This window comes from Ylistrum balloti, unplaced genomic scaffold (assembly GCF_031769215.1).
Source record: "Ylistrum balloti isolate Yb309-2 unplaced genomic scaffold, AGI_CSIRO_Ybal_v1 Utg369634, whole genome shotgun sequence".
NCBI classification, from domain to species: Eukaryota; Metazoa; Mollusca; class Bivalvia; order Pectinida; family Pectinidae; genus Ylistrum; species Ylistrum balloti.
This window is the reverse complement of record NW_026781898.1, coordinates 32678-54748: the sequence shown is the minus strand read 5'-3', so window position 1 is coordinate 54748 and position 22071 is coordinate 32678. Positions and strand designations below refer to the sequence as shown.

Genomic DNA, 22071 nt, shown 5'->3' with positions numbered 1-22071 from the left:
CAATAACAACCTGTCTGTGTGCACAATAACCAGCATTCAACTGGAAATTACAGTAACAATACCTGTACCACTTACAGGACTATCAATGACATAATTGCCCAAAATCTAATTAATATCCTTCACTCTAGCTAAGTACTAATAAAACAAAGACTTAATAATGAACAAAACAAAACATTGTTTAAACTGTTAAAGCTGTTCCCAAGAAGAATTAACTCATTTTGATATTTGATAATTCCTGAGAAAAATCTAATTCTGTAAAAATATTATAGCATTTATCTATAAAACAAACTAAAACTTAAAGTTGCATGTATAATATGTTTGCATATACACAGAAATGTAATGGTTACAAAGACTGTTTCCTGAAGATGAGATGAACATGTGATACCAAGAAATTAATTAATTTCCTCAAACTCTTTAATTTGAAAGTTGAATAAGTTTTAAATAAAAGAAGAAGAAAAGGGTCTTTTAAACAAGTTGCTTCCCTTTACAAGTATCCCTCTGTGAGAAAAATGCTGAGTATGTTGAGATAAAAGGTTTTGTTTTTGTTTGTTTGTTTGTTTTAAGAAATTAACATTCTTTTTCTTAAAAAATATAGATTAGTGTATAAACATAGCTCATGTACTTGTTAAAATAATTCCATTAACAAACAAGTAACTAAGATCCCTTTTTTTTCTGAAAAAATACAGGCCATTTCCCATTTTATTGTGAGACAGAAATACTCTGTGATAGTATTGATATTGCGTTGCATACAGTGGATGTAGGATTGTCAAAAAACCCATCCAAGCTAACGCAGGATACTTGCCAGAAAGGGAGGTTATTTGTACACTGGCAATAACTGTTTCAAAAGGAAATAATGAAATGAGATCAACAATTCAATATTTAAGTTTTTCAAACTTCATGACAAAGAGATAAAAAATGGATAGTTTTCTGATTGCCCTGGTAACATCAATGTTACATGTAAATGAAATTTTAACAAAGAGTTCTGAAGTGAACATGACCTTTGACCTTCAGCTACTTTAGTCTGAAAGATTGTATCTTTATTGCTGTGAATCAATATTGATGTTTCCCCCATTTCAACACCAAAAATAAACAAACTAGATAATCACATGACCTTGCTTTTTGAACTAAATGACCTTGAACTTAGCCTTTGAAGCCTTGAAATTTTCCCCTCTTAGTCAACAACTATCGCAAACTGAGTACTATGACAGAAAATTGATGTTTTAAACTGTAAAGCTAATGTGACAGACAGATAGACAGACATAAGAGGCCTAAATTAATTACAAGTGCAACTGAAATGTCATGGTTAGCTAAGTAACTAAAATGTCAGAGGTTATTTCTTTATATTCATCAATAACTTTCAATTATTTAATCGTGTTTAACATTTGTATCAATATTTTCTAACAACATGAACTTAAGATACATTTTAAGAAAAGTTGTCACTGTTCAATGGTCTATTCTTTCATTGGTCTCGGTACAAATTATGCATATGAAAACTTATATCATTGCAACTATTCCTGCATATCAGCCACTTAACTGTATTCCACTCTATGTTTGAAAGGAAGCTTCAGCATATACTTTAAATCAGGAGTAAAATATGTACAAACAGAGGTAATTCTTGATAAATTCATAATCTAGAATTATTGCTTTGCTTATAACAACAAACATTTGAATATATGCATTTCACAATCTGAATCTTCTCTACAAAGATTATACAACATGATTTGTGGGGGGAGGAAGGGAGATGCTTAGGTGTTTTGATATGTACTCATCATATTCAATAGGAAAGTGATCAAGCTTTTCCAAAAAGACTACAATACAATACTGATCAAGATGATTAAGTTCTAAAGACAAGTGTACTCTAATGTGTTCAGTTATAATTTTTATAAGAATGTGTTACTTTATAAAATTTTCTACATAAATCTGTTTAAGGGAGAAAAACCTGTTTAACCCTGACTTATATTACATACATAAGAGAGAAGTTTGAAACACTGTTTTTAATGTATTTACATTGACATTCTTTAAAACTGGATCAGACTGGTCCAGCCAATAGGAGATTCATTACTTATAATTATACATTATCAACATAATATGGCATTGTTAAAATACATAGCAATATCAGATGTGTATTGCAATATCATGTCTCGATAAGTTTTTTTAATTGGTGAACCGTTCGAGGAAAAAAAATTGTATTATGCTTTGGAAAATTTGAATACGAGAGAGGATGCATCATCAACAGAATCACAGATAAGGATTTATCACATATAAGTTCTAGTGTAACAGGACCCATTATGTACGTTAACACACAGACCTACTACAGCTGTATAATACCTCAGTTTCAACTTCAAGTAAAGAGGCATGGAGCAAGAACTAACTTTTAGATTTCTGATCATGTCTAACAAAACGCTTTCAAAAATAGTTTTATCATGTGAGAAAGAGAATTTTAATTGGCCTTCTGTTTCGTATCAGTCACAATCAGTTTAACTACATTTTATGGAATTCTTTTCATAAATCTAGTATGATAAGGAAACTTGTGTAAAAACTTCTACATACATAATATTCATTGAGTGCACTGGATTATGGAGTATCATAGGTTCACAGAAGGGAAGGATTTATAAGCTGAATTCATTAACTATGACAAAAATGTAAAACACAATTTTCATTTTATTAATCTAATTTCATCACCTCACTTCTTGATAATCTTTGTCAAAAAAGTCAAACAGTGGGGAAAATGTAGCAATCACTTCAGAAGACAGCAGATATATTAGATTTAGATCAGTCATCCATGTAAATAAATAAGTGGCCCATGAAGAACTTTGTACACTTACGAAATATTTCACATTTATCTAAGTCTCTTACTACTACATTTGTTAACCAAGAAAAAAAATTGACAATGTCAGAGAATCTGAGAGATGAGCATCAGTTTATGACAGTAATAGCAACCATAGTGACTATCTACAGTAATGGTATAAGTTTGAAGAAAGTCTCAATGTATATTTCTATTGTTGAAAAAATGAGAAGAAGGAAGGAAGGAAGGAAAAATAAGGAATCATCAGTTATAAACTTGTATTATACCATAAGTGTAAAAAGTGTAAATTGATTCATCAAGCATTCATTAATTCTGCCCAAGTTAAAACCAGATGATTGCGTGGAAAAAGCACTGCAATGGAACTAAAGAAAGAAAACCCATTTGGAGAAACAACTTGAAACCCCAGGAAAATATGTAATGGACCAGCAGTAATTTGGCAACTCACATGCACCATTTTCTTATATAATCAATGAAAAGCAGTTTTTAAACAATTTTTGGCAAGCAGCTTTGGTAAGACAAAACAAAGACAACACACACTGGGAGAGGTCAACATGTTCAATGTTCAAACAAAGAATAAAAAAATAGCCAAATAGTAGAATTGTTGAAATCATGTCTTTTTCATTCAGAGATGAAGTGGCTTGTGATACCAGAAAATACTGGTAAATGTATTTAACATTTCTTTACTATCAAAAGTCATACTATCAAGATATTTTTCAGTAATGTTTGAACTATCATTAAAAAATGTTTTAATTTTTACCAAGTACCTGTTGACAGCCAATTTAAAGAAATGTCATAATAATCTGCTTAGCCTAAACAGCTCAAATAAGATTCTGATATTTGTGGATAATAAATTCTGGCAGAATTAACAATGCTATTTGATCATTCTGTGGCACAACCAATTTTACAGAAGATCAACCAGAGGAAAATTAGTTACATTTTTTCTTTGGTGAACTTATTCTGAAAATCATGGATGTTAAGCATATTAATAAACTTTCAAACTTGATATGAAGATTTACAGTAACAATTTTAATATCTTGATTCTCACATAAAAAATTAAAATACTTAAAGTCTGAGTTTGCACAGGATTACAACAACATTTTTGCTATAATAGGTACAGAATTGTTTGTAAAATATACATTGTCTGTAGCTTGATGTCACAGAAACATCAATCCATAAAAATACTAAAAACTGTAGCAGTTCTAAGAGAAATATATTGAAATATATTCAGCAGTATCAATTCAATGATGACCTAGTACAACGAAGGAGTATTATAATTCTTCTGGCAAAATGAAACATAAAAAGATCAACTCAGTGGTATTTATAAACACAAAATTGGATATAATATCAGAATTAAGTTGCATTGAAAACAGATTAAATAACATAAAAGAAATGAATCAAGGGAAACCAAGACAAAGAACTGTGTAATCTTCAGGATATAGCCGAGTTGAAAAATGTATATTTGTTTAATCGCAACACACCCTTATTGAGAACTTCAACATTGAGAGTTTTAGGTGTATCAAATACTCAGTTTAAATACATAATATGATCTCAATCCACTTCTACTCAAAGTCAGGAGTCAATTTAAATTAGAGATTATTTGAAGTTGAAAACAGCTGATTATTTTCAATATAAATATAAATATTAAATTATTTATACACATATAAGTATCACATAATCTATAAAATAATCATACTAATGTATTCAAAAAAATATTTTAAAAAGCAGGACAAATCTGGAGACAATAGTTTTTCATAATGGTAATTACATCTTTGTATCTGTATGTTTGCATTCAACATACAAACTTTCAATAAATAAAATAATTATATTCATAAATGAAACATGTACAATAGTAATGTATACTGAGTAATAATATAAGAAAATAATACCAGGGAATTGAGAATAAACTGAACTAAATTTCCGGGGAAATTAACATAATTCGCACATACATTTGTATATAGATCAATGTAAAAATCCTAATCATGTCATTAGGATGTTCATTTGATCACCAAGTCATTAATAAAGATACAATAATACATTAGCACAAGAAATAAGAACAAAAAATTTCAGAAGAAAACACAAGATCTGAGAATCCATTAAAAACAATAATTTAGGATAAAAGGTATTGTTGGCTTACGTAGCTACAATGCCTTCTTCCCTGTATAATGAAATATCTCTGTAACTGATTTAAATTAGGTAGTCACAATATCTATGGGTCTGGATTTCTTAAATCACATTTACTAAGATATGTTTTCGTCTATATTGTGTAGCCATGTAAGACTTAAATGTACAATAAATCTAGATCTGGCCATAGTCATTCATCTATATTACTGGCCTTTTGTGGGATTTCACCTATTGATATCACAGTAGTCTCCCCTAAATGTTATGGAGTAAAGTGTACCATTCAAGTTGTCTCCCCTACAAGGCGATTATACCAAACCAACATCCTGCCAGATAACGATAGTAGGATTTTCTTGATCTTTTTTGGAATGGTGGAATAACCAATTAATACTGCTCAAGATTAAAATCCAAAGAGGCCTGTACATTGCTATATGTCAAACCAACTCTTATCAAAACACTCCAGATAAATGATAATTCCTGGATCAGGTTTCTTTTGCCATCAGCCGTGTCAAGCCATTTTGTCCTCAACATGACACTTGTTTTTGCTTCCTTCAGAGAAAGTTTGTCAATATTTTCCTGGACTAGCCTTATTACAGGTGGGTTTATCTTTTAAATGGAAATATTTCCATAACATGTTTACTTTATCAGTGTTCTCAGTTGTTTTCCCTTCAGTAATGAGCAGTGTAGTGTATGAAGTACCTGAAGAGTAACTAGCAGCAGTGGAGAGAGAGATGTTTGTTGCTAAGTGATAGTTTCAGGTCACAGTGAATTCTTGATGCTATGTAACACCAATGTCATGTCCTTGTGAACAATACAGCCATGTAACACTCAGAACTTCCAGGGAATTTTTTGAAGCCATTTAACACCACTTTAAGGTCCCAAGGAGTTTTGTAGTCATGTAATAACCTTTAGCCCACTTGCTTATTGTTATCCTGAACCTCTCTGGTCCTAGTGAGTTTTTAAGCTAAGTTACACAATGAGGTTGCAGCAAGTTTGATAGTCTTTGTTGACCCCCCCCCCCCCCCCACACCTACTTCCGATACCAGCCCAATCTGTAGACTTCTAATATAACATTGTCCAAGTGCATTTGGAATTCATGTATCTGTAAAAATCATTTATCTTCTGATGTCTTGTCATTATCGTCAGACTGAATGCCTGGTTCTTTAGAGGGTGTTCCTGGGACATCTGGAGAACTGTTAGCTGATGCTGCAGATTCTGTCTCTTCCTTGATTGGCTCCATCTCACTGCTGTTTTCTGACTGCTGTAACATAAATCTTAATCATCAGCAAGAATATATTATCAAACTACTGTAACAGATTAAACCTAGAACAGTCTCAGTTCCTATCAAGGCAAATTATTATAATCATTGTAATTCAAATCAAATTCTAACAGCAAAAACATTTACCATAAATCTTTTAATACTTATTGTACTCAAAGCATTATTCATGCTATTTCATGTATATTATTTGGTAATCATACAAATGTCAGGGTGATTTCCTGTATTATCTGTTTATGCTAAACTGCTAATACATGCAATTGCCATATACTGTATCCAGCGATAAGCCCATGTTTGTTAATAAGCCCCATCCCTACATACTGATGTTCAAAAGAATCATCAAGAAGTGTTCTTTAATTTTCCAGTAATAAGCAAATTAGCAAATCATATTAGTACAAATATGTGTTTGTGCTATCTGTGATAATCTTAATTAATACTGACTGTGATATGTTATAATGTCTTTCACTATAATAATTTTGTATGTATTTTAGTATCTGATTGTGATATCATGTTTTACTAAAGAATGTAATATTTTACTAACTTGAGGACCATGTGGTAGATTAGCCTTTGGCTAAACATGTATTATCCTCTTTAAACAAGAGGCCCAGAGGGCCTGTATCGCTCACCTGGATCTTTATGACCAACAGTACTATATCTGTGCATATGTTCCACAGTAGTTGCTTAAAGCAATATGACAAATTACTCCATATGGGTACTGTCCCTTAGTAGTCAGCCCCCTCATCTGTGCAATGTTGAATTGAGACTTTCTTATGATGTTTCCAGTTAAATATAATTGATAGCTTTCTTTTAAATCAAGGAAAGAAGATGGTCAAACCATATAGCAAAAAAACTCTTAGTTATAGCTCGACGGATGACCCAGGACAGCAGAAGCTTACTTGCCCTTTAGATCATTGTTTACAAACACAGATACAACATATTTGAGACTTGCGCAAGTCAACAATATATAGCAACAATTGAATATAAAGACAGGAAAAATCAAGGTACATGTAATGATAAACCGTAATCTTTACTCAAAACCAATAATAAAATGTTTCATGTATATCATTAGTGATGTCACCATGGTCAGTTAAGCACAGGTTACTGGAGATATACTGATAACAGTTTACTGTAGGCCTATAAACACTGCATAGTAAATGGGATCAACTTAAAATTTCTTATTTATTTATGCTATAATTATGAAGAATCTTAAATCAAAATGAAGACCTTGCAATTCTCTTTCTGATCATGTTTTCTGTATATTAATGCTGTGAATAGAACATAAGGCATTGGCTAACATGTAGTTTTTCACATTACTTAGCTCAAGCCTCTCAGACCTCCTGGGGGCTTGGCCTAATCTTTTTTTTGGAACAGTGTGACATCACTGTGAAAGGTCTTCATAATTTATTCCAAATTATGCCAAGAAAATTTGCAGCCAAATACATTCCTTTAATAAGTCATTGGAAGGTTCTACATATTTGTATACAAGCCTTTGTGAAACTTTTACCGGCCAAATATGATAGCCTTTGGTCAATTAGAAGTTGTTAATGATTTTATAAAATTTAACCCCAGTGGCCTTAAATATTTTTATGGGTCAATCTATTTTTTCACACACTATGTGGGCACAATAAAGGGAACCTTTGGCCAACTATTATGATTTTAGGCCTTTTGGTTTAGCAGAAGTTGTTCAAAGGTTTAATGCATTAGATCATTGTGACCTTGAATATGGGTCAAGGTCATTACTTTTCTCAAATATTATCGGGCATCACTGAGAACCCAATAGTCTCACTATCCCAGATATTTGGTTAGTAAGAAAAAGTTGTTTTAAGGTTTAAATACATTTGACCCCTGTGACTTTGAAGATTGGTAAAGGTAATTTCTTTTAGCAAACTTTGTAGGACAACATAAGAGGAACATAGTAGCCTAATATAATGATTTTAGGCCTTCCAGTATTTAGGGAAATGTTGTTTAAAGGTTTTAACACATTTGACCTCTTTGACCTTGAATATGGGTCAAGGTCATTTCTTTTTGCAAACTTTGTTGGGCTTCATCAAAGGAACCTTCCAGCCAAATATGATAACTCTACACCTTTTAGTATTTCAGAAGAAGTTGTTTAAATGAAAAGTTGACAGACGCTGGGCTATGGACGACAGACGGACCACGGATGGACGCTGCACTATGGCATAAGCCCACTTGGCCCTTTTTGCCTGGTGAGCTAATAAAGTCTATTATTATTATTATTAGTATTATTATTAAGTTAATCAACATATTTTCAATTAGAGGTTTGACGTTCAGCCTCTGGAAATCAAGAAGGATAAATACAGCATGAATACAAAAGATCATGACTAAAGGTAATTTTGCTAAGTCATGTCATGTGACTACCACTAACTGAAACATGTATGTACCGGTACTGTCTCTGTAGTAGTCTCACTACTAGTCTTCTGGTCTTCCTCCTGTTTCATTATTCCTAACCAGTATTCGTAATTCTCCTTCATGTTCTTCGTCAGTAAACAGTTGACCTTCCGTGGCTTCTTGTCAAACTTGAGAAGCACTGGTGACCCTGAAACACACACAGAAATAGGGACAGCTTTCAGATCTACAAGGTACTTTCTAACAATGAATAAGTAAAATGAAATTCTGAACCATGTAATGTATCATATCTCAGAATTTTATTTCCATTTTTTTCTTGTTATGAAGATGTATACTAAAGTCTTCAGTTAAAATCAAAAGTTCTATAATAACTAAATTTGATTTTATCATGTTAAGACTTCTATTTACCTGTCTCTTGATCAGTCTCATTTTCATCCTCAGTATCTTTACATGTGTTGTCTGTTTTCTCTGTATCAGACTGTCCTGAAGCAAAATAAACAATGGCTGGTAACATGATCACAATACAAACATCAACAAATGCTTCCATGAACTAGAAATCAAACTTAACCTTAAAACTAGTTTCGATCCTTCACATTTTTTCCGGCTCATTTGATGTTTTTGGCCCCCAAAGAACTAGTTAGATCACAAAAGGTCAATAATCTAAAGGTAAAGCAACCATTAATGGAGAAACTCTCAGAGTAATATTCCTTCCTTACCTTCAGCATCACTGTCTGGATCCTCCACCCATGTGCCAGGCAGGAGTCCACCTGTAACCATGGCATTACACAATGGTGCCACCAGATGATTGATAAATGTTTGCTGAAGCTTGGCCAGCTGTGGCATCTTCCTGTCCATGTAGGGGGAAATTGGCATTCCAAGACCCAGCTCTTCATCTCCCTGCATTGTGCAAATTAATTACTATTTTGCATTCATGAATAATAAATATCACTTGAATTACAACTTTGTAAAGCAATACCACCGTGTCTAGTAATAAGCCAATCCACATCTTACAAAAACTACATACCTACATACAAAATTTAAAAGAATTTGTATTCATGTACATGTGAGAAGTCCATAGAAAAATTTTGTCATTAAATAACATGTTACATATACTTTGAATTACTTTTCATTTAATGGTAGCAGTAATCGACCACTAGTACAAGGATATCAAGACAATTAGTCACCTGTTCGTAGAACTCTTCCGCTATGCGATAGGTCCACTGTCGATGCAAATGTTTGGTTTTAGCTGGTCCATTGATGTCAGCCAGCTTGATGACCATCTGCATGACCAAAAGGCGTTCTGTTTCTACTGACCAGTCAATTCCGGTGGATGATTCCTCGTCATTCACCTGTACACAAAGAATGGTAAACAACACACTGGTGTTGTTGATTTTCTTTTGACTTTCTAGCTTTTATTGTCGTACTTTGTGTTTGACAGGTTAGTACTTTTTTTTTTTTTTTTTGTGAAGCAAACACTGTCTTACAGTCAGTTAAAGTTATATATATATATCAGTATTACAATTTATTGGACAAGGAATGAAGAGCAGGTATCAAAAATAGCACACAAAATTTGCTTTCATTTAATACAAGGAAACTTTGAAAGAATATTAAGCCAAAAGTAGATGTGTTTATTGAAACAATTTTATTTGCTATCAGGATGAACTTGTCACTAATGTAAAACCTCTATAACTACCCTTCTTAATGAGACAAAACATTAGAAAGAATTGAAAGAGAGAGAGAGAGAAAAAAAATCCCAATAAAATCAAGCAGCTGCTGAATGAATATTTTTCTAACAAGCCAGGCTGACAATGCGTTTACAAATCTTTTTGTAGGCAATGTACATACTTATGTTTCATCAACAATGTATTATGCCAAAAATATCATCTTTAGGCAATGTATACATATAGAGCCAAATACATTATTGGTATATAGTGTGAGGAAGCATATAATCTGAACTCTGATACAAATGAAGTATTGTGTAGCATGTAAACCTCAACACAAACCTCATTAACTCTTGTTATAACAAGTGGTCCATGGGCCTTAATGGTCATCTGTATATCAAGACCTACCCAGGTATATAAGGTATAGGCCATGTATCACAGCTTACAAGGAAGACTTCCTAGTTCATGAAGTCAATTTCTGCAAACTTTAAATCCTATTCCTAATACATGCTAAAACATGGCAGCCCTCCATCCCAGCATGCTACTGACCAAATATCAACACCTTAAGGGTTTTGGTTATTGAGAAGAAGTTGCTTAGTGATTTCAACAAATTGGACCATTGTGACCTTGAAAGAGGGTCAAGGATATTGATTTGAGTAAACTTGAAGCATTTCATCCCAGCATACTACAGATCTAATATCAGTACCCTGTACCTTTTGGTTATTGTGAAGAGGCTGTTCAAACTTTAAACATTTGACCCATGTGACCTTGCAAGTGAGTCAAGGTCATTCATTTGTACAAACTTGGTATCCCTTCATCACAATACCATACAGGCCTAATATCATTACCCTGGACTATTTGAGAAGTTGTTTTAAAGCAAAGTTTATGAATGGCAGATAGCACACAACCTTGGATGCTACACAACAGCTACAGGTCATCCTGAACTTTGGATTCAGTCAGATGAACTAAATATTAACTCAGGTAGGAACATTTATCTAACACACCTGTAATGTAACATGTACCTTTTGCTCTGGAACAAGTATAAGGTTTTGTACATTTTAATGCTGAACAAGTGTAAGGCAGCATACATCCTTAACTGTGACACATGTATGATGTAGCCTAAATCCTCCATTCTGACATGTATAGCCAAACATATATTCTCAACTCTGACACACATGTAAGGTAGCATAAACCCTTAACTCTTGACACAACCATAAGGCAGTATAAACTCTGAGATCTGTAGTATACATTCTCAACTATTACACATATGTAGCATAATATACCACCTATACATTCTTAACTCTGACTTAGGAGTAAGTTAAGGTAATAAACATCTTAAATTTTTCGAAGAAATGATCGTTACAATGAAGACCATAGCATATATCTTTAACTCTTACACAACTTGCAGGTAAACTGTGTCCGGTAACACATCACTTTTACATAAATCAAGGGTACAAATTTAATGGTTGTGTATTTGAGAAGGTAAGCAGTAATCGATTGCACAATCTTCCATCTAAAGATGGCCTGTACCCTGATTTGGGTAAAAATTACTAACACTGTTGCAGCTATTATCTAATGAGATATTGCTACCTTCACCTTGAAGTACTGTTGAACACATGCTAATTTTTTCTTGACAAGTTATTAATATAACAATGAAGCTGGTTGATACTCAAGTTATGTATAATAATAGGCATGTTATATTCAAGCCATTTCAATTTGTCATAATACACAAACATGAAGCTGAAATTTTCCAAACTACATGTTATGCAAACTGATAAAATTTGCATTCATCTTTAATGAACAATTGTACCACTGCAAATAGCTTTCTTCCACAGAGTAAGCTCTGCAAATGCATACGAAACCAGTAGATAAAACCAGACAAATTAAATATGGATTTTTGCTGATGCAAAATGAAGCCAAAGTCAAGAATATTTTCCAAATTTTCAAACATTTACTAAATTTTCCAATTTCATACAGGTGTAGATTGCCGAGGAATTCAGACAGTTATAACAATTACCACATCTTTGTTAGTGAGCAATTCCTGATAATAAAATTATATACAATTTGGATTTCGGCTAAAGGCAGACTTATATGAGTAATTCATAACCAAAAGAGTTAGTTTCAGTAAATTTGAATGATTTACTGTGATATTAATTAAATACAGGTCAAAGCCATTGACCTGTTGTTATTTTGAAAATCAGAGAAACCCAACCAATTACTTGCTGTCAGATGTAATAAAGTAACCGTTCCTTGCAAATTATTGTTAAAGGTAACAAGTCACCCACACTTATGATTTGTTGTCATGTATAGCTGCAGTTATAAAGAAAGTCATAGTTAAACTCTTGTTATATCAGACCTGTAAGAGATTCCCACATAAAATTAGTTGTTAAGTTCAGTCAAGAAACCCAAAACCAGCAACTTGTTAGTGAGAGCTTTACACTTACACGTGTCAGATATTGTCCACCGCAACCAGAAATATGCAACTGAAAATAGTGCTACCATTACTTCTTGGGAAGGGGATAATTTGTTATTGCAAATAGATTAAATCTTAATTTGATTTACGGAGAAAATGACAGATGCATAATTTCAAGAAATATATAGTTAGGCCAAATTATTACATTATATGTCATGCTCAATATACATCCAAACCAACTGTTAAGAACTTTCCAAGGCAGTGGCCTTTTTTCTGTACCAGATATCTGAACTACAGCAGAAATCATTCTAAAGCAACCATCTAACTAAAAATATAGAACATCTACTGTAACACATAACTACTGTAAACTGTAGAGTAGAAATCTAATTGAGCATCTAAAATAACTAGTACAACTACTGAATAAATTTTTCTATGGTAATAATCTAACTGCAATGGTTTTGTACCTAAAACTACATTACATCTGCATTAGATCTTAATCAAACTCAGTATGAACTTGGTTCATTTCCATGTATTTGTCTTTTACAGTCTTAATTATTAATCCATATCATTTAAACAGTCTTTGATAACAGATTTACGACTGGGAGAATACCACAAGTGGCGTTGGCTGAAAAGATACTGTCCTTCATGTAGAAAGTGTCCCCTGTTAAAGCAGTTAGCTGAAACACATCCACTTCATTTATTATCTTACTTTTGCATTAAATTCGGCAAGGATTTCAAAGTGGCGTTTTAGATCTGTGGCAAGGATGAGCTCTATGACGAGGAAGCGGAATCTCTTGAATTCTGCCTGGTCAAGGCCAGACAAAAAATTGTGATGTGGATTGGCCAGTAGTAACTGCCAAGCTGCAGCAGCATGGTAGTTCTCTAGTACTGACCGGTCATTGTACAGGATAGCCTAAAAAGGTAAAACAGACAACAGTCACTTCATATACATTTATATATATGTTTACATTTATTTCATAGTTTTCAGATATCTGCTAGAATCACTAAAATTGTTGTTCCTTTATTATGACTATCAAAAATTTGAGCTTTTGTAGATTGTTTTTTTCATGATGGAAAACACAAATTTCAATTTCAACAAATTTACTGTTTACGACTGATGAAGAAAGCTTGTAAGTGACACTCACAATGTGAAATTTGTTTGATAATGCATTTGACCACATGACTGGTGCACATTTTCATGGACAAAAGGGCATGCTTTTCATATGAATTTAACTTAGTTAACTGCAACTAATTTTGTAATATTATAAACAAACCTTTTTTTATCCTAAAATACAATCTATCAATATAACTGCAATGGAATACAATGTATAAAATAGCTTTTTTCTTCCTCAGACTTCGTATGTAACTTGAAATAAAGATAAACAGCATAACATACTGACCAACAAAAAAAACTTCATAACTGATCTAAAATAAACACATCAAAATAATTTATTTGAGTGAAAGTCTTAAAATCATCTCTGTTCTTATGCCAGTAAGAGTTCTCTCCCTTCCTATCACACTTAAACACTTACCTGTTTAGCATGGGTTGCCACAAGAAAAGCGTTTGTACGACCTGGATGGTTATAATCATGCATGGCAGCAGCCGTGTATAATGCCATTAGTTCTAAGGCAGGAAAGTTTCCTCCCATAATGCCATAGCTATCCTCGGCCAGGAAACTTCCTGCCCGATGTGTCATCTTTTCAACACAGTCTGATTCTGTCAACATGAAGTGTTCCACATAGAAATAAAAGAATATCTTTTTATATCTATTTAACTACCATAAAAAATTCTTGAGATGAGGTAGTCCTCAGCTACACTGAACAATTAGATGTCAGCGACCCAATCATAAAATGAACAATTTTCATTTTTTTTATTCATATCCTTAATAATTTTCAAAGCATTATAGATTGATGACAGTCATTTTGACTATTCACTTTAGCATGCCCTATTTTATAAGATATATGATATTATATGATCATTTCCATCCCTACATTTTATAAAATGAATACAGAACAGAAGTTGTGACATTTGGCTGACTAAGAAATAATTATCAAGTCTACATCTTTACAGAGGATAGACGAGTTACAAAGATAAGAGAAATCCAGAACATGAACTTAACATTTTTGGTTGTGAAAAAGCATTAGAACAAACTTTTTGAATGTAAAACTAAACTTCCCAATATGGACTTTGACAGTTGTTCAGGACAATCAATTACTATTCACTACTTTTATCAAGCTACAAATAAATACAGTCAAACTTCTATGAATCAAGCTTCGATGATTAAAATTTCCCCAATATATCAAAGTTATTTTTCGGTTCTGACTTTAATTTCTATATATTACTACTAACTTACTCCTTTATGAACCAAAGTTTTATAAATTGAACTTTTCCATAAGATATGATAATACAATCAATGACACCTCATGCTTCAAACAAATAATTTACCTGTACAGGTATTATTGCCCTGCAGCAAACTTTTGAACTTCGCTACCTGATAATGGGATTATGATACCACGATGTTATCCACTTTGTGAGGTTTATGAGGTTAATTAATGACACAAATTAAAGTTTCATTGCTTATTTACAAGCCATGATATTTAATCAAAGATAATAAGACGTTGCACAATTTTCTCTGCCGTCATTGCGGTAATGGCATATAGTTAGTTAGGTATATGGTAGTGTGAAAACAATTGGAGGGAATCCTATCACTTGTATGATGATCTCACTCATTCCCAAAGAGCCACTTTTCAAGTGTTAAGCATGATAAACATGGTGATTTATCTGGCAGTCATGTGTTCTCCTACTGATTCAGACAAGCTGTTGTCAGAATATATACAAACACTTTTAATGTCTACGACTGAGGATGTGTGATGTTAGTGTTGTTGTTTCTGGACAGAATTTATTATGGTTTTAATTTCCTTTCTTTAAAATTCATTAGTGCCTGTAATGTGTATGTATCAGTCTTACAATAATTACTGTAACATGTGAAGACCACTTTAATGCTGCATGTTGATTTATTTAAAACTGATCTGTAGAATACATATAATATTTAACATGAAGGCAAGAATGCAAACGTCAGCATGTGTTGTCTATTTCTCATTCATTTCTATCTTAAATTATGTTACTTTTTTCATGCATGAAAATGTTTTGATTAAAGATAAAATTACATCTTTTCATTTAAACTTGTGTTTTAGTACTTGTAGTGTTTGTTCAGATAGAAATACTGTGTCATCAACTACAGCCATGAACACCAAAACGTCAATATAATCCACAATAAATGATTTAATGTCTCGATATATCGTAGTTTTTTGGCAGTCCCTTGAACTTCAAAACATTGAAGTATGACTGTATGATGATACTTCAAGCATTATGGTTTTTCAGAAGAAGTTATTCAAGAAAATGTTGACAACTAAAGCTATGTAATAAAACTAATACACCTAATAAAAGTAGGATGCTTTACATACCTGACTCACTAGAAGAGCCATTTCTTGAGAACATATCAGTGGTATGGAGTTGAGTGAAGCCCGGTATGGGTTGAGTAGATAGGTAGTAAACACCGTGTAGGACATCTGATGCATGTATACGGTTATGATCTACAATAGACAAAGTCAATACATATAACGTCCTCTTTTATAAACCAACCAATCTGCTCTGTGAAACTAATGACAAATGAATTTGTTTCTTGTAAGACGTTTTCCAGCTCTGAAAGTCTGCAGTATTTTTAAAAATTGTAACCTTCATCTTTACTTTCAGAAACTGTTGACTGCTTTATGTATATGAATATCAGTATATAGCCATCTGAAATTTGTCGTATTAGACTGCTAGAATGTGATATCTTGGCAAACACAACTGTGTATGGTTGGATACAGACAGACATTCTCTTACTGACGGTAATTTTGAGAACAATTCTCCATTTTCAGAACAATGAATTAAGTGGTGCACAACTACCTGGTAAACGATAGGGAGTTCACAGACAATCTATTGAATTTTCACAGTATCAGACCATCTTCATAAACTCCTAGGTCTTTCATGCTATTCTGGACATATTAAGGGAAAGACTGATATTTTGGGCTCTAATTAATACATACAAGGTACGAGACATACTGAAATATCTCACACTAACATTATCCAAAATCAATCCGTACATAAATCTATATTCTTTGTGTAATACCTAATAAACACAAACATGATTTTATACATCAAAGACATTGCGTAATGTCATTGCATTACAGCTCAAGTACTGAGAAGGAGTAACAACAACACACATGTTGATCTCTTGGTTGATTTCACTTACATGGTTTTTCTCTGTAGCCAATCTCCAACTCATGAAAGAAGTGTAAGAATGGTGTTACTGGTATTCGGAATGTCTCGAACAAACCCACTTCCATGAATAACTTATATATCATCTGTAAATTAAAACAAAATTTTTATTAGGTTGGGTGAATGTTATAATTAGTAGCCATATTTTTATATTCAGCTACCCATATTTAATTAAATTTCCTAATTTACCTGTAGCATTCATGTTCATAAGAAAGCATTACCTCCTGAAACAACATCAAACTTAAGACTGGAGCTGGCTTTAACAGCATGTTTAATAACTGATGATATATTTCATTAAAAACATATACAGTAAAACCCTGCTAAGTCGAACTCCTCGGGCCTGTGTCAGTAGTTTGAGGAATACAGGGTATTTGAGTAATCAGAGGTTGGTCAAAATGTAGATCGTGTGTGAGATATAGTCTGTACCGTGATGGTACGTCTCTGGTCACAGTAAGTAGTCATTGATCCGTTAACGAACAATTACACTTGATTGAAGTCTTATAGTAGCAAAACATATCACAAATTTCGAATCAATACCCAGACCTACTGTAAAAAGTCTCTGATTGAATACTGACGGAGTCTCGTATCGACGTGTTCCTTGAGAATATAGTCACCGATGGTTGACTGAGATGACAGTTGACCCGACATGGTGGCCTTGCTCTCCAGGTACCGTCGCAGAGTCTGGAAGGCCTCTAGTGCCTGCGTCATCGAAGGTAGCAGATGTGAGTCGGCTTCATTGTCACTGACATCTTCTGGAGCGCTGTTGGAGGTGGAAGGCTCATCCCTTGTAGTGATGATATTATCAATGATAGCGTCATTGGTAACAGATTCGCTGGTTGCCAAATCATCGTCTACACGTTTGTACTCCCTGAATGATGTTTGCATCTGGGCGAGGGTGGCGAGAGGCATGTCATCTTCATCGTCCATGTCGTCTTCGGTAGTGGTACAGGTAACGTCTGAGGAAAAACCACAATGTTTATAGCAGTTGGCGATGGTATTAGCTTCGACGCGTTGCCAGGCAGTGGCTAGAAGGCGGAGGGCATCTAAAACTGTCAGAGTGATGGTCTTATCGTTGTCTACGGCTTGTACATGACGCATGATCACTCGCTTCCAGTAGTTAGCTTTTAGGTTTTGGATGATTCCTTGGTCCATCAGCTGGGTCTTGGAGGTAGTGTTAGGTGGCAAGAAATACAAGTCTATGGCCTTCAGAGTCTTGATATAGGGATGGGCAGGGCAGTTGTCAATTATCATGGTGACTTGATGGTTCTGACGCTGGAATTTCTTGTCCAGTTTCTGGATCCATTCTGTGAAGAGGTCTGACGTCATCCACGCCTTCTTGTTCGATGTGTATTCGGTCGATAGAGTGTGGATGTTCTTAAAGCATCGGGGCTTCACAGACTTCCCGATGACAAGGAGTGGCATCTTCTCTGTTCCATCCATATTGGCGTTCTTTGCCTTTTTTCCCCTCTTTTGCAGTCAGATAAACCTTTCGTTAATCCCTTAATTGGCTGCTGTCATGTCGCACACCTGTGTAAACACATGGCAGTGATCAGAGCCGATCAGCTCACGTTAACGCAGTCAAGTGTGACACAGGTGGATTACATGTTCGACGGGGATAAATATGAGTTCAACGAAAAGGGGGTATCTGACGAATAGCGGTTCGAGGAATCCGGGGTTTTATAACATAGAATATATAAGGAAACAGTAGGGACTGAGCGGGCAGTTCGACGAATACAGAGTATTCAAGGAATGCAGGTTCAAGTAAGTTGGGTTTTACTGTAGTTAAACTTAATATGTAATTATAATGATATAATGACAAGAAATTGATACGAAGAAAGTCCTAGGTAATGAGAATATATCTTAAAGGTAATATGATAAAATTTTGGAAATGCAGGAAAACTGAAGTATTTCAGAATGACTGTATTAGGTTTGTCTTCCTTTTTCCTCACTTGGTTCTAGAAAAATGATTTGTTTTCCTGAAAAAATTTTCCTGAAAATCAAAATCCTTCATTCCCTAGGGAGCCATGAATATAAAGCCATACCTATGTTCATATATTTATCAATGATTGATTTGCTACTTTGAAGTCTTTTTCCTTAAAATGATTTTTAATGTCATAAATCACTAATTTGTGAGCTGAAACGAATTTGATGCTGCAAGTTTTGTTAACTCTGCAGTTAAGACTAGATAGCTTTATCTTTCCTGTTTACCAAAAAGTTTCCATTGCATATATTTTATCGTTTAAATGCGATAAAGGCAACAACACGTATATATCTATTGTCGAAAGTGTATACCACACCTAGATAACAACGTTATATACTCACCCGACTGAGAATTGTATCATGGAATTTATCTGATAAATCAAATATAGGATAATCCCACTCGTTCAACTTATGTATGTGTAAAAGTTCACATTGTTCAATTGTATTCACATCCCATGGAAGAATGTCACTACACACAGACTTTGCACTATCTGTCTGGTCCACACCGAGCTCAAGCAAGGGGGGCACAGTCCCACATGAAATGTCTTTTTTAACTTCTGGAACTACAGAAGGGATTTCATCTGTTTCATGGTCATCCACATCTTCCTCATCTGCGTCGTCTGCTGTGTCAACACCCAGCTCATCTGCTATACGAGTATCGTGGATTACCTGTAAAATCAACATATCATGCTCCAAAGTCGTGTTTTTCACCTGATACATTCAGTTCAGAAACATGATTGTGGACTGATAAGGGTGATATCAAATTATTACTACAGTGTGTGATCCTAAAGACGACAGTAGAAACTATTCATTGCTAGGTATGGTAACTTTCTGGGTGAAGATCATTTCTTTTTTCTTTTTTGAATAGACATTTCAGACTTTGTATATCTTTTTTATCTAAAATGTTTTTTTTTTTTTTTTTTTTTTAATCGTCTTTTAATAAGCCAAATTTGTGTGAAGAGACCATCAAAAATTAATGATCCAAAAAGAGAATAGTTTCTTCGTTAAAAGCTTCATAGCCATAACTTCTTCCTTTCCTTTTTTTCTATTTCCATTTAATTTTGAAATAAAATGTATCATGCCTATATTACTGATATAAATTGATTTTTGATATGTAACATTTCATCAATCATCAATGAAAGTATGATTAAATTTTGTTATTCTTTTCAAATTTAATTCAAAATAAACTTTTCATATTTCTTTTTCTAAGTGGAGCTGTTTTCATCATTTCTATATTTAGACAGATATTATGTCCTTGTCAGTTACATCACCAGTCATACTTGATTAGATGATTAAAATGTCTTTTAAATCAAGCACATAAACAATGTAATCATCTAGGTTCAAATCAAAGATGAGACACATATGTATAGGATACCTATGTAGTACCTACTCCTCATTTATTAAGTCAGTCAAAAAGTTTAATTTATCCAATATTTTACAATACAAGTTATGAAAGTGTTTGAGTTGTCTCCCTTGTCACTACTTCATTTGCATTACAATATTCACATTACTCAATTTGATTGTAATACTGCAGGATATGTCTGGTCTGTGGGAAATCATTATATCTCCTCAGTGTAATGTGTGTTATGTAATTTCATAGCACATTTAATACTTCCACCTCCAAAACAGGTTATTTTAACATCGATAGTGGAGACAGTCCACCTCCAAAACAAGTTATTCTAACAGAGTCATATTAGTCCACCTACAGAACAAGTTATTCTAATATGGAGTCATGATAGTCCACCTACAGAACAAGTTATTCTAACAGAGAGTCATGATAGTCCACCTACAGAACAAGTTATTCTAACAGAGTCATGATAGTCCACCTACAGAACAAGTTATTCTAACAGAGAGTCATGATAGTCCACCTACAGAACAAGTTATTCTAATATGGAGTCATGATAGTCCACCTACAGAACAAGTTATTCTAACAGAGAGTCATGATAGTCCACCTACAGAACAAGTTATTCTAATATGGAGTCATGATAGTCCACCTACAGAACAAGTTATTCTAATATGGAGTCATGATAGTCCACCTACAGAACAAGTTATTCTAACAGAGAGTCATGATAGTCCACCTACAGAACAAGTTATTCTAATATGTCATATGCTCCACCTACAGAACAAGAGTCATGATAACAAGTTATTCTAACAGAGTCATGATAGTCCACCTACAGAACAAGTTATTCTAACAGAGAGTCATGATAGTCCACCTACAGAACAAGTTATTCTAACCACCTACAGAGAGTCATGATAGTCCACCTACAGATTCTAACAAGTTATTCTAACAGAGAGTCATGATAGTCCACCTACAGAACAAGTTATTCTAACAGAGTCCACCTATTATTCTAACAGAGAGTCAGTCCACCTACAGAACAAGTTATTCTAATATGGAGTCATGATAGTCCACCTACAGAACAAGTTATTCTAATATGGAGTCATGATAGTCCACCTACAGAACAAGTTATTCTAACAGAGAGTCATGATAGTCCACCTACAGAACAAGTTATTCTAACAGAGAGTCATGATAGTCCACCTACAGAACAAGTTATTCTAACAGAGAGTCATGATAGTCCACCTACAGAACAAGTTATTCTAACAGAGAGTCATGATAGTCCACCTACAGAACAAGTTATTCTAACAGAGAGTCATGATAGTCCACCTACAGAACAAGTTATTCTGATATAGAAAGTCAAGACAGTCCACCTCCAGAACAAGTTATCTATCAGGTTCAGATGAAACAGTCCACCTCCACTACAGGTTATTATTACACAGAAAATTTGATTAATTACTAACAAATTCTCAGCACAGTCAGCTTGATATATCAATATTTCTCCATTTTCTTTAACCTTATTGTGTATTTTCTTTTCAATTCATGACATATCAACTATTAACCATAAATCTAATGAGATTTAGATAATTTTATATTGTTATTTATTTGTCAATTTTATTTTGGTTCCCTTTATTACATATGCATGTCTGGGATTGTAGCACAAAAATATAAAATAAAGTTTGTACTTTTACACTTATTTTGTCTATCAGTGAAAACCTGTCAATAAAACTAGTTTTTATACTGAAATTTCATGTGTATGTATACACTCCAATATCTATGGTAAATTAGGTTTGGTT

At 33.6% G+C, this 22071-nt stretch overlaps 1 protein-coding gene across 1 annotated transcript in view; it reads right to left on the bottom strand.

The window, feature by feature from the left end:
* Positions 1-5975: 5975 nt before the first annotated feature.
* LOC132552874 (cGMP-inhibited 3',5'-cyclic phosphodiesterase 3A-like) overlaps positions 5976-22071 on the bottom strand; it is a gene marked incomplete at its 5' end in the record, with an annotated part of 39301 nt that continues 23205 nt past the window's right edge. The window contains 10 exons of the mRNA XM_060217070.1: positions 5976-6185; positions 8603-8757; positions 8976-9071; positions 9284-9464; positions 9752-9916; positions 13351-13554; positions 14174-14358; positions 16107-16235; positions 16937-17048; positions 19285-19611. Of these exons, the coding sequence (XP_060073053.1) occupies positions 6036-6185; positions 8603-8757; positions 8976-9071; positions 9284-9464; positions 9752-9916; positions 13351-13554; positions 14174-14358; positions 16107-16235; positions 16937-17048; positions 19285-19611 (1704 nt within the window). The remainder of the gene's footprint in view (positions 6186-8602; positions 8758-8975; positions 9072-9283; positions 9465-9751; positions 9917-13350; positions 13555-14173; positions 14359-16106; positions 16236-16936; positions 17049-19284; positions 19612-22071) is intronic.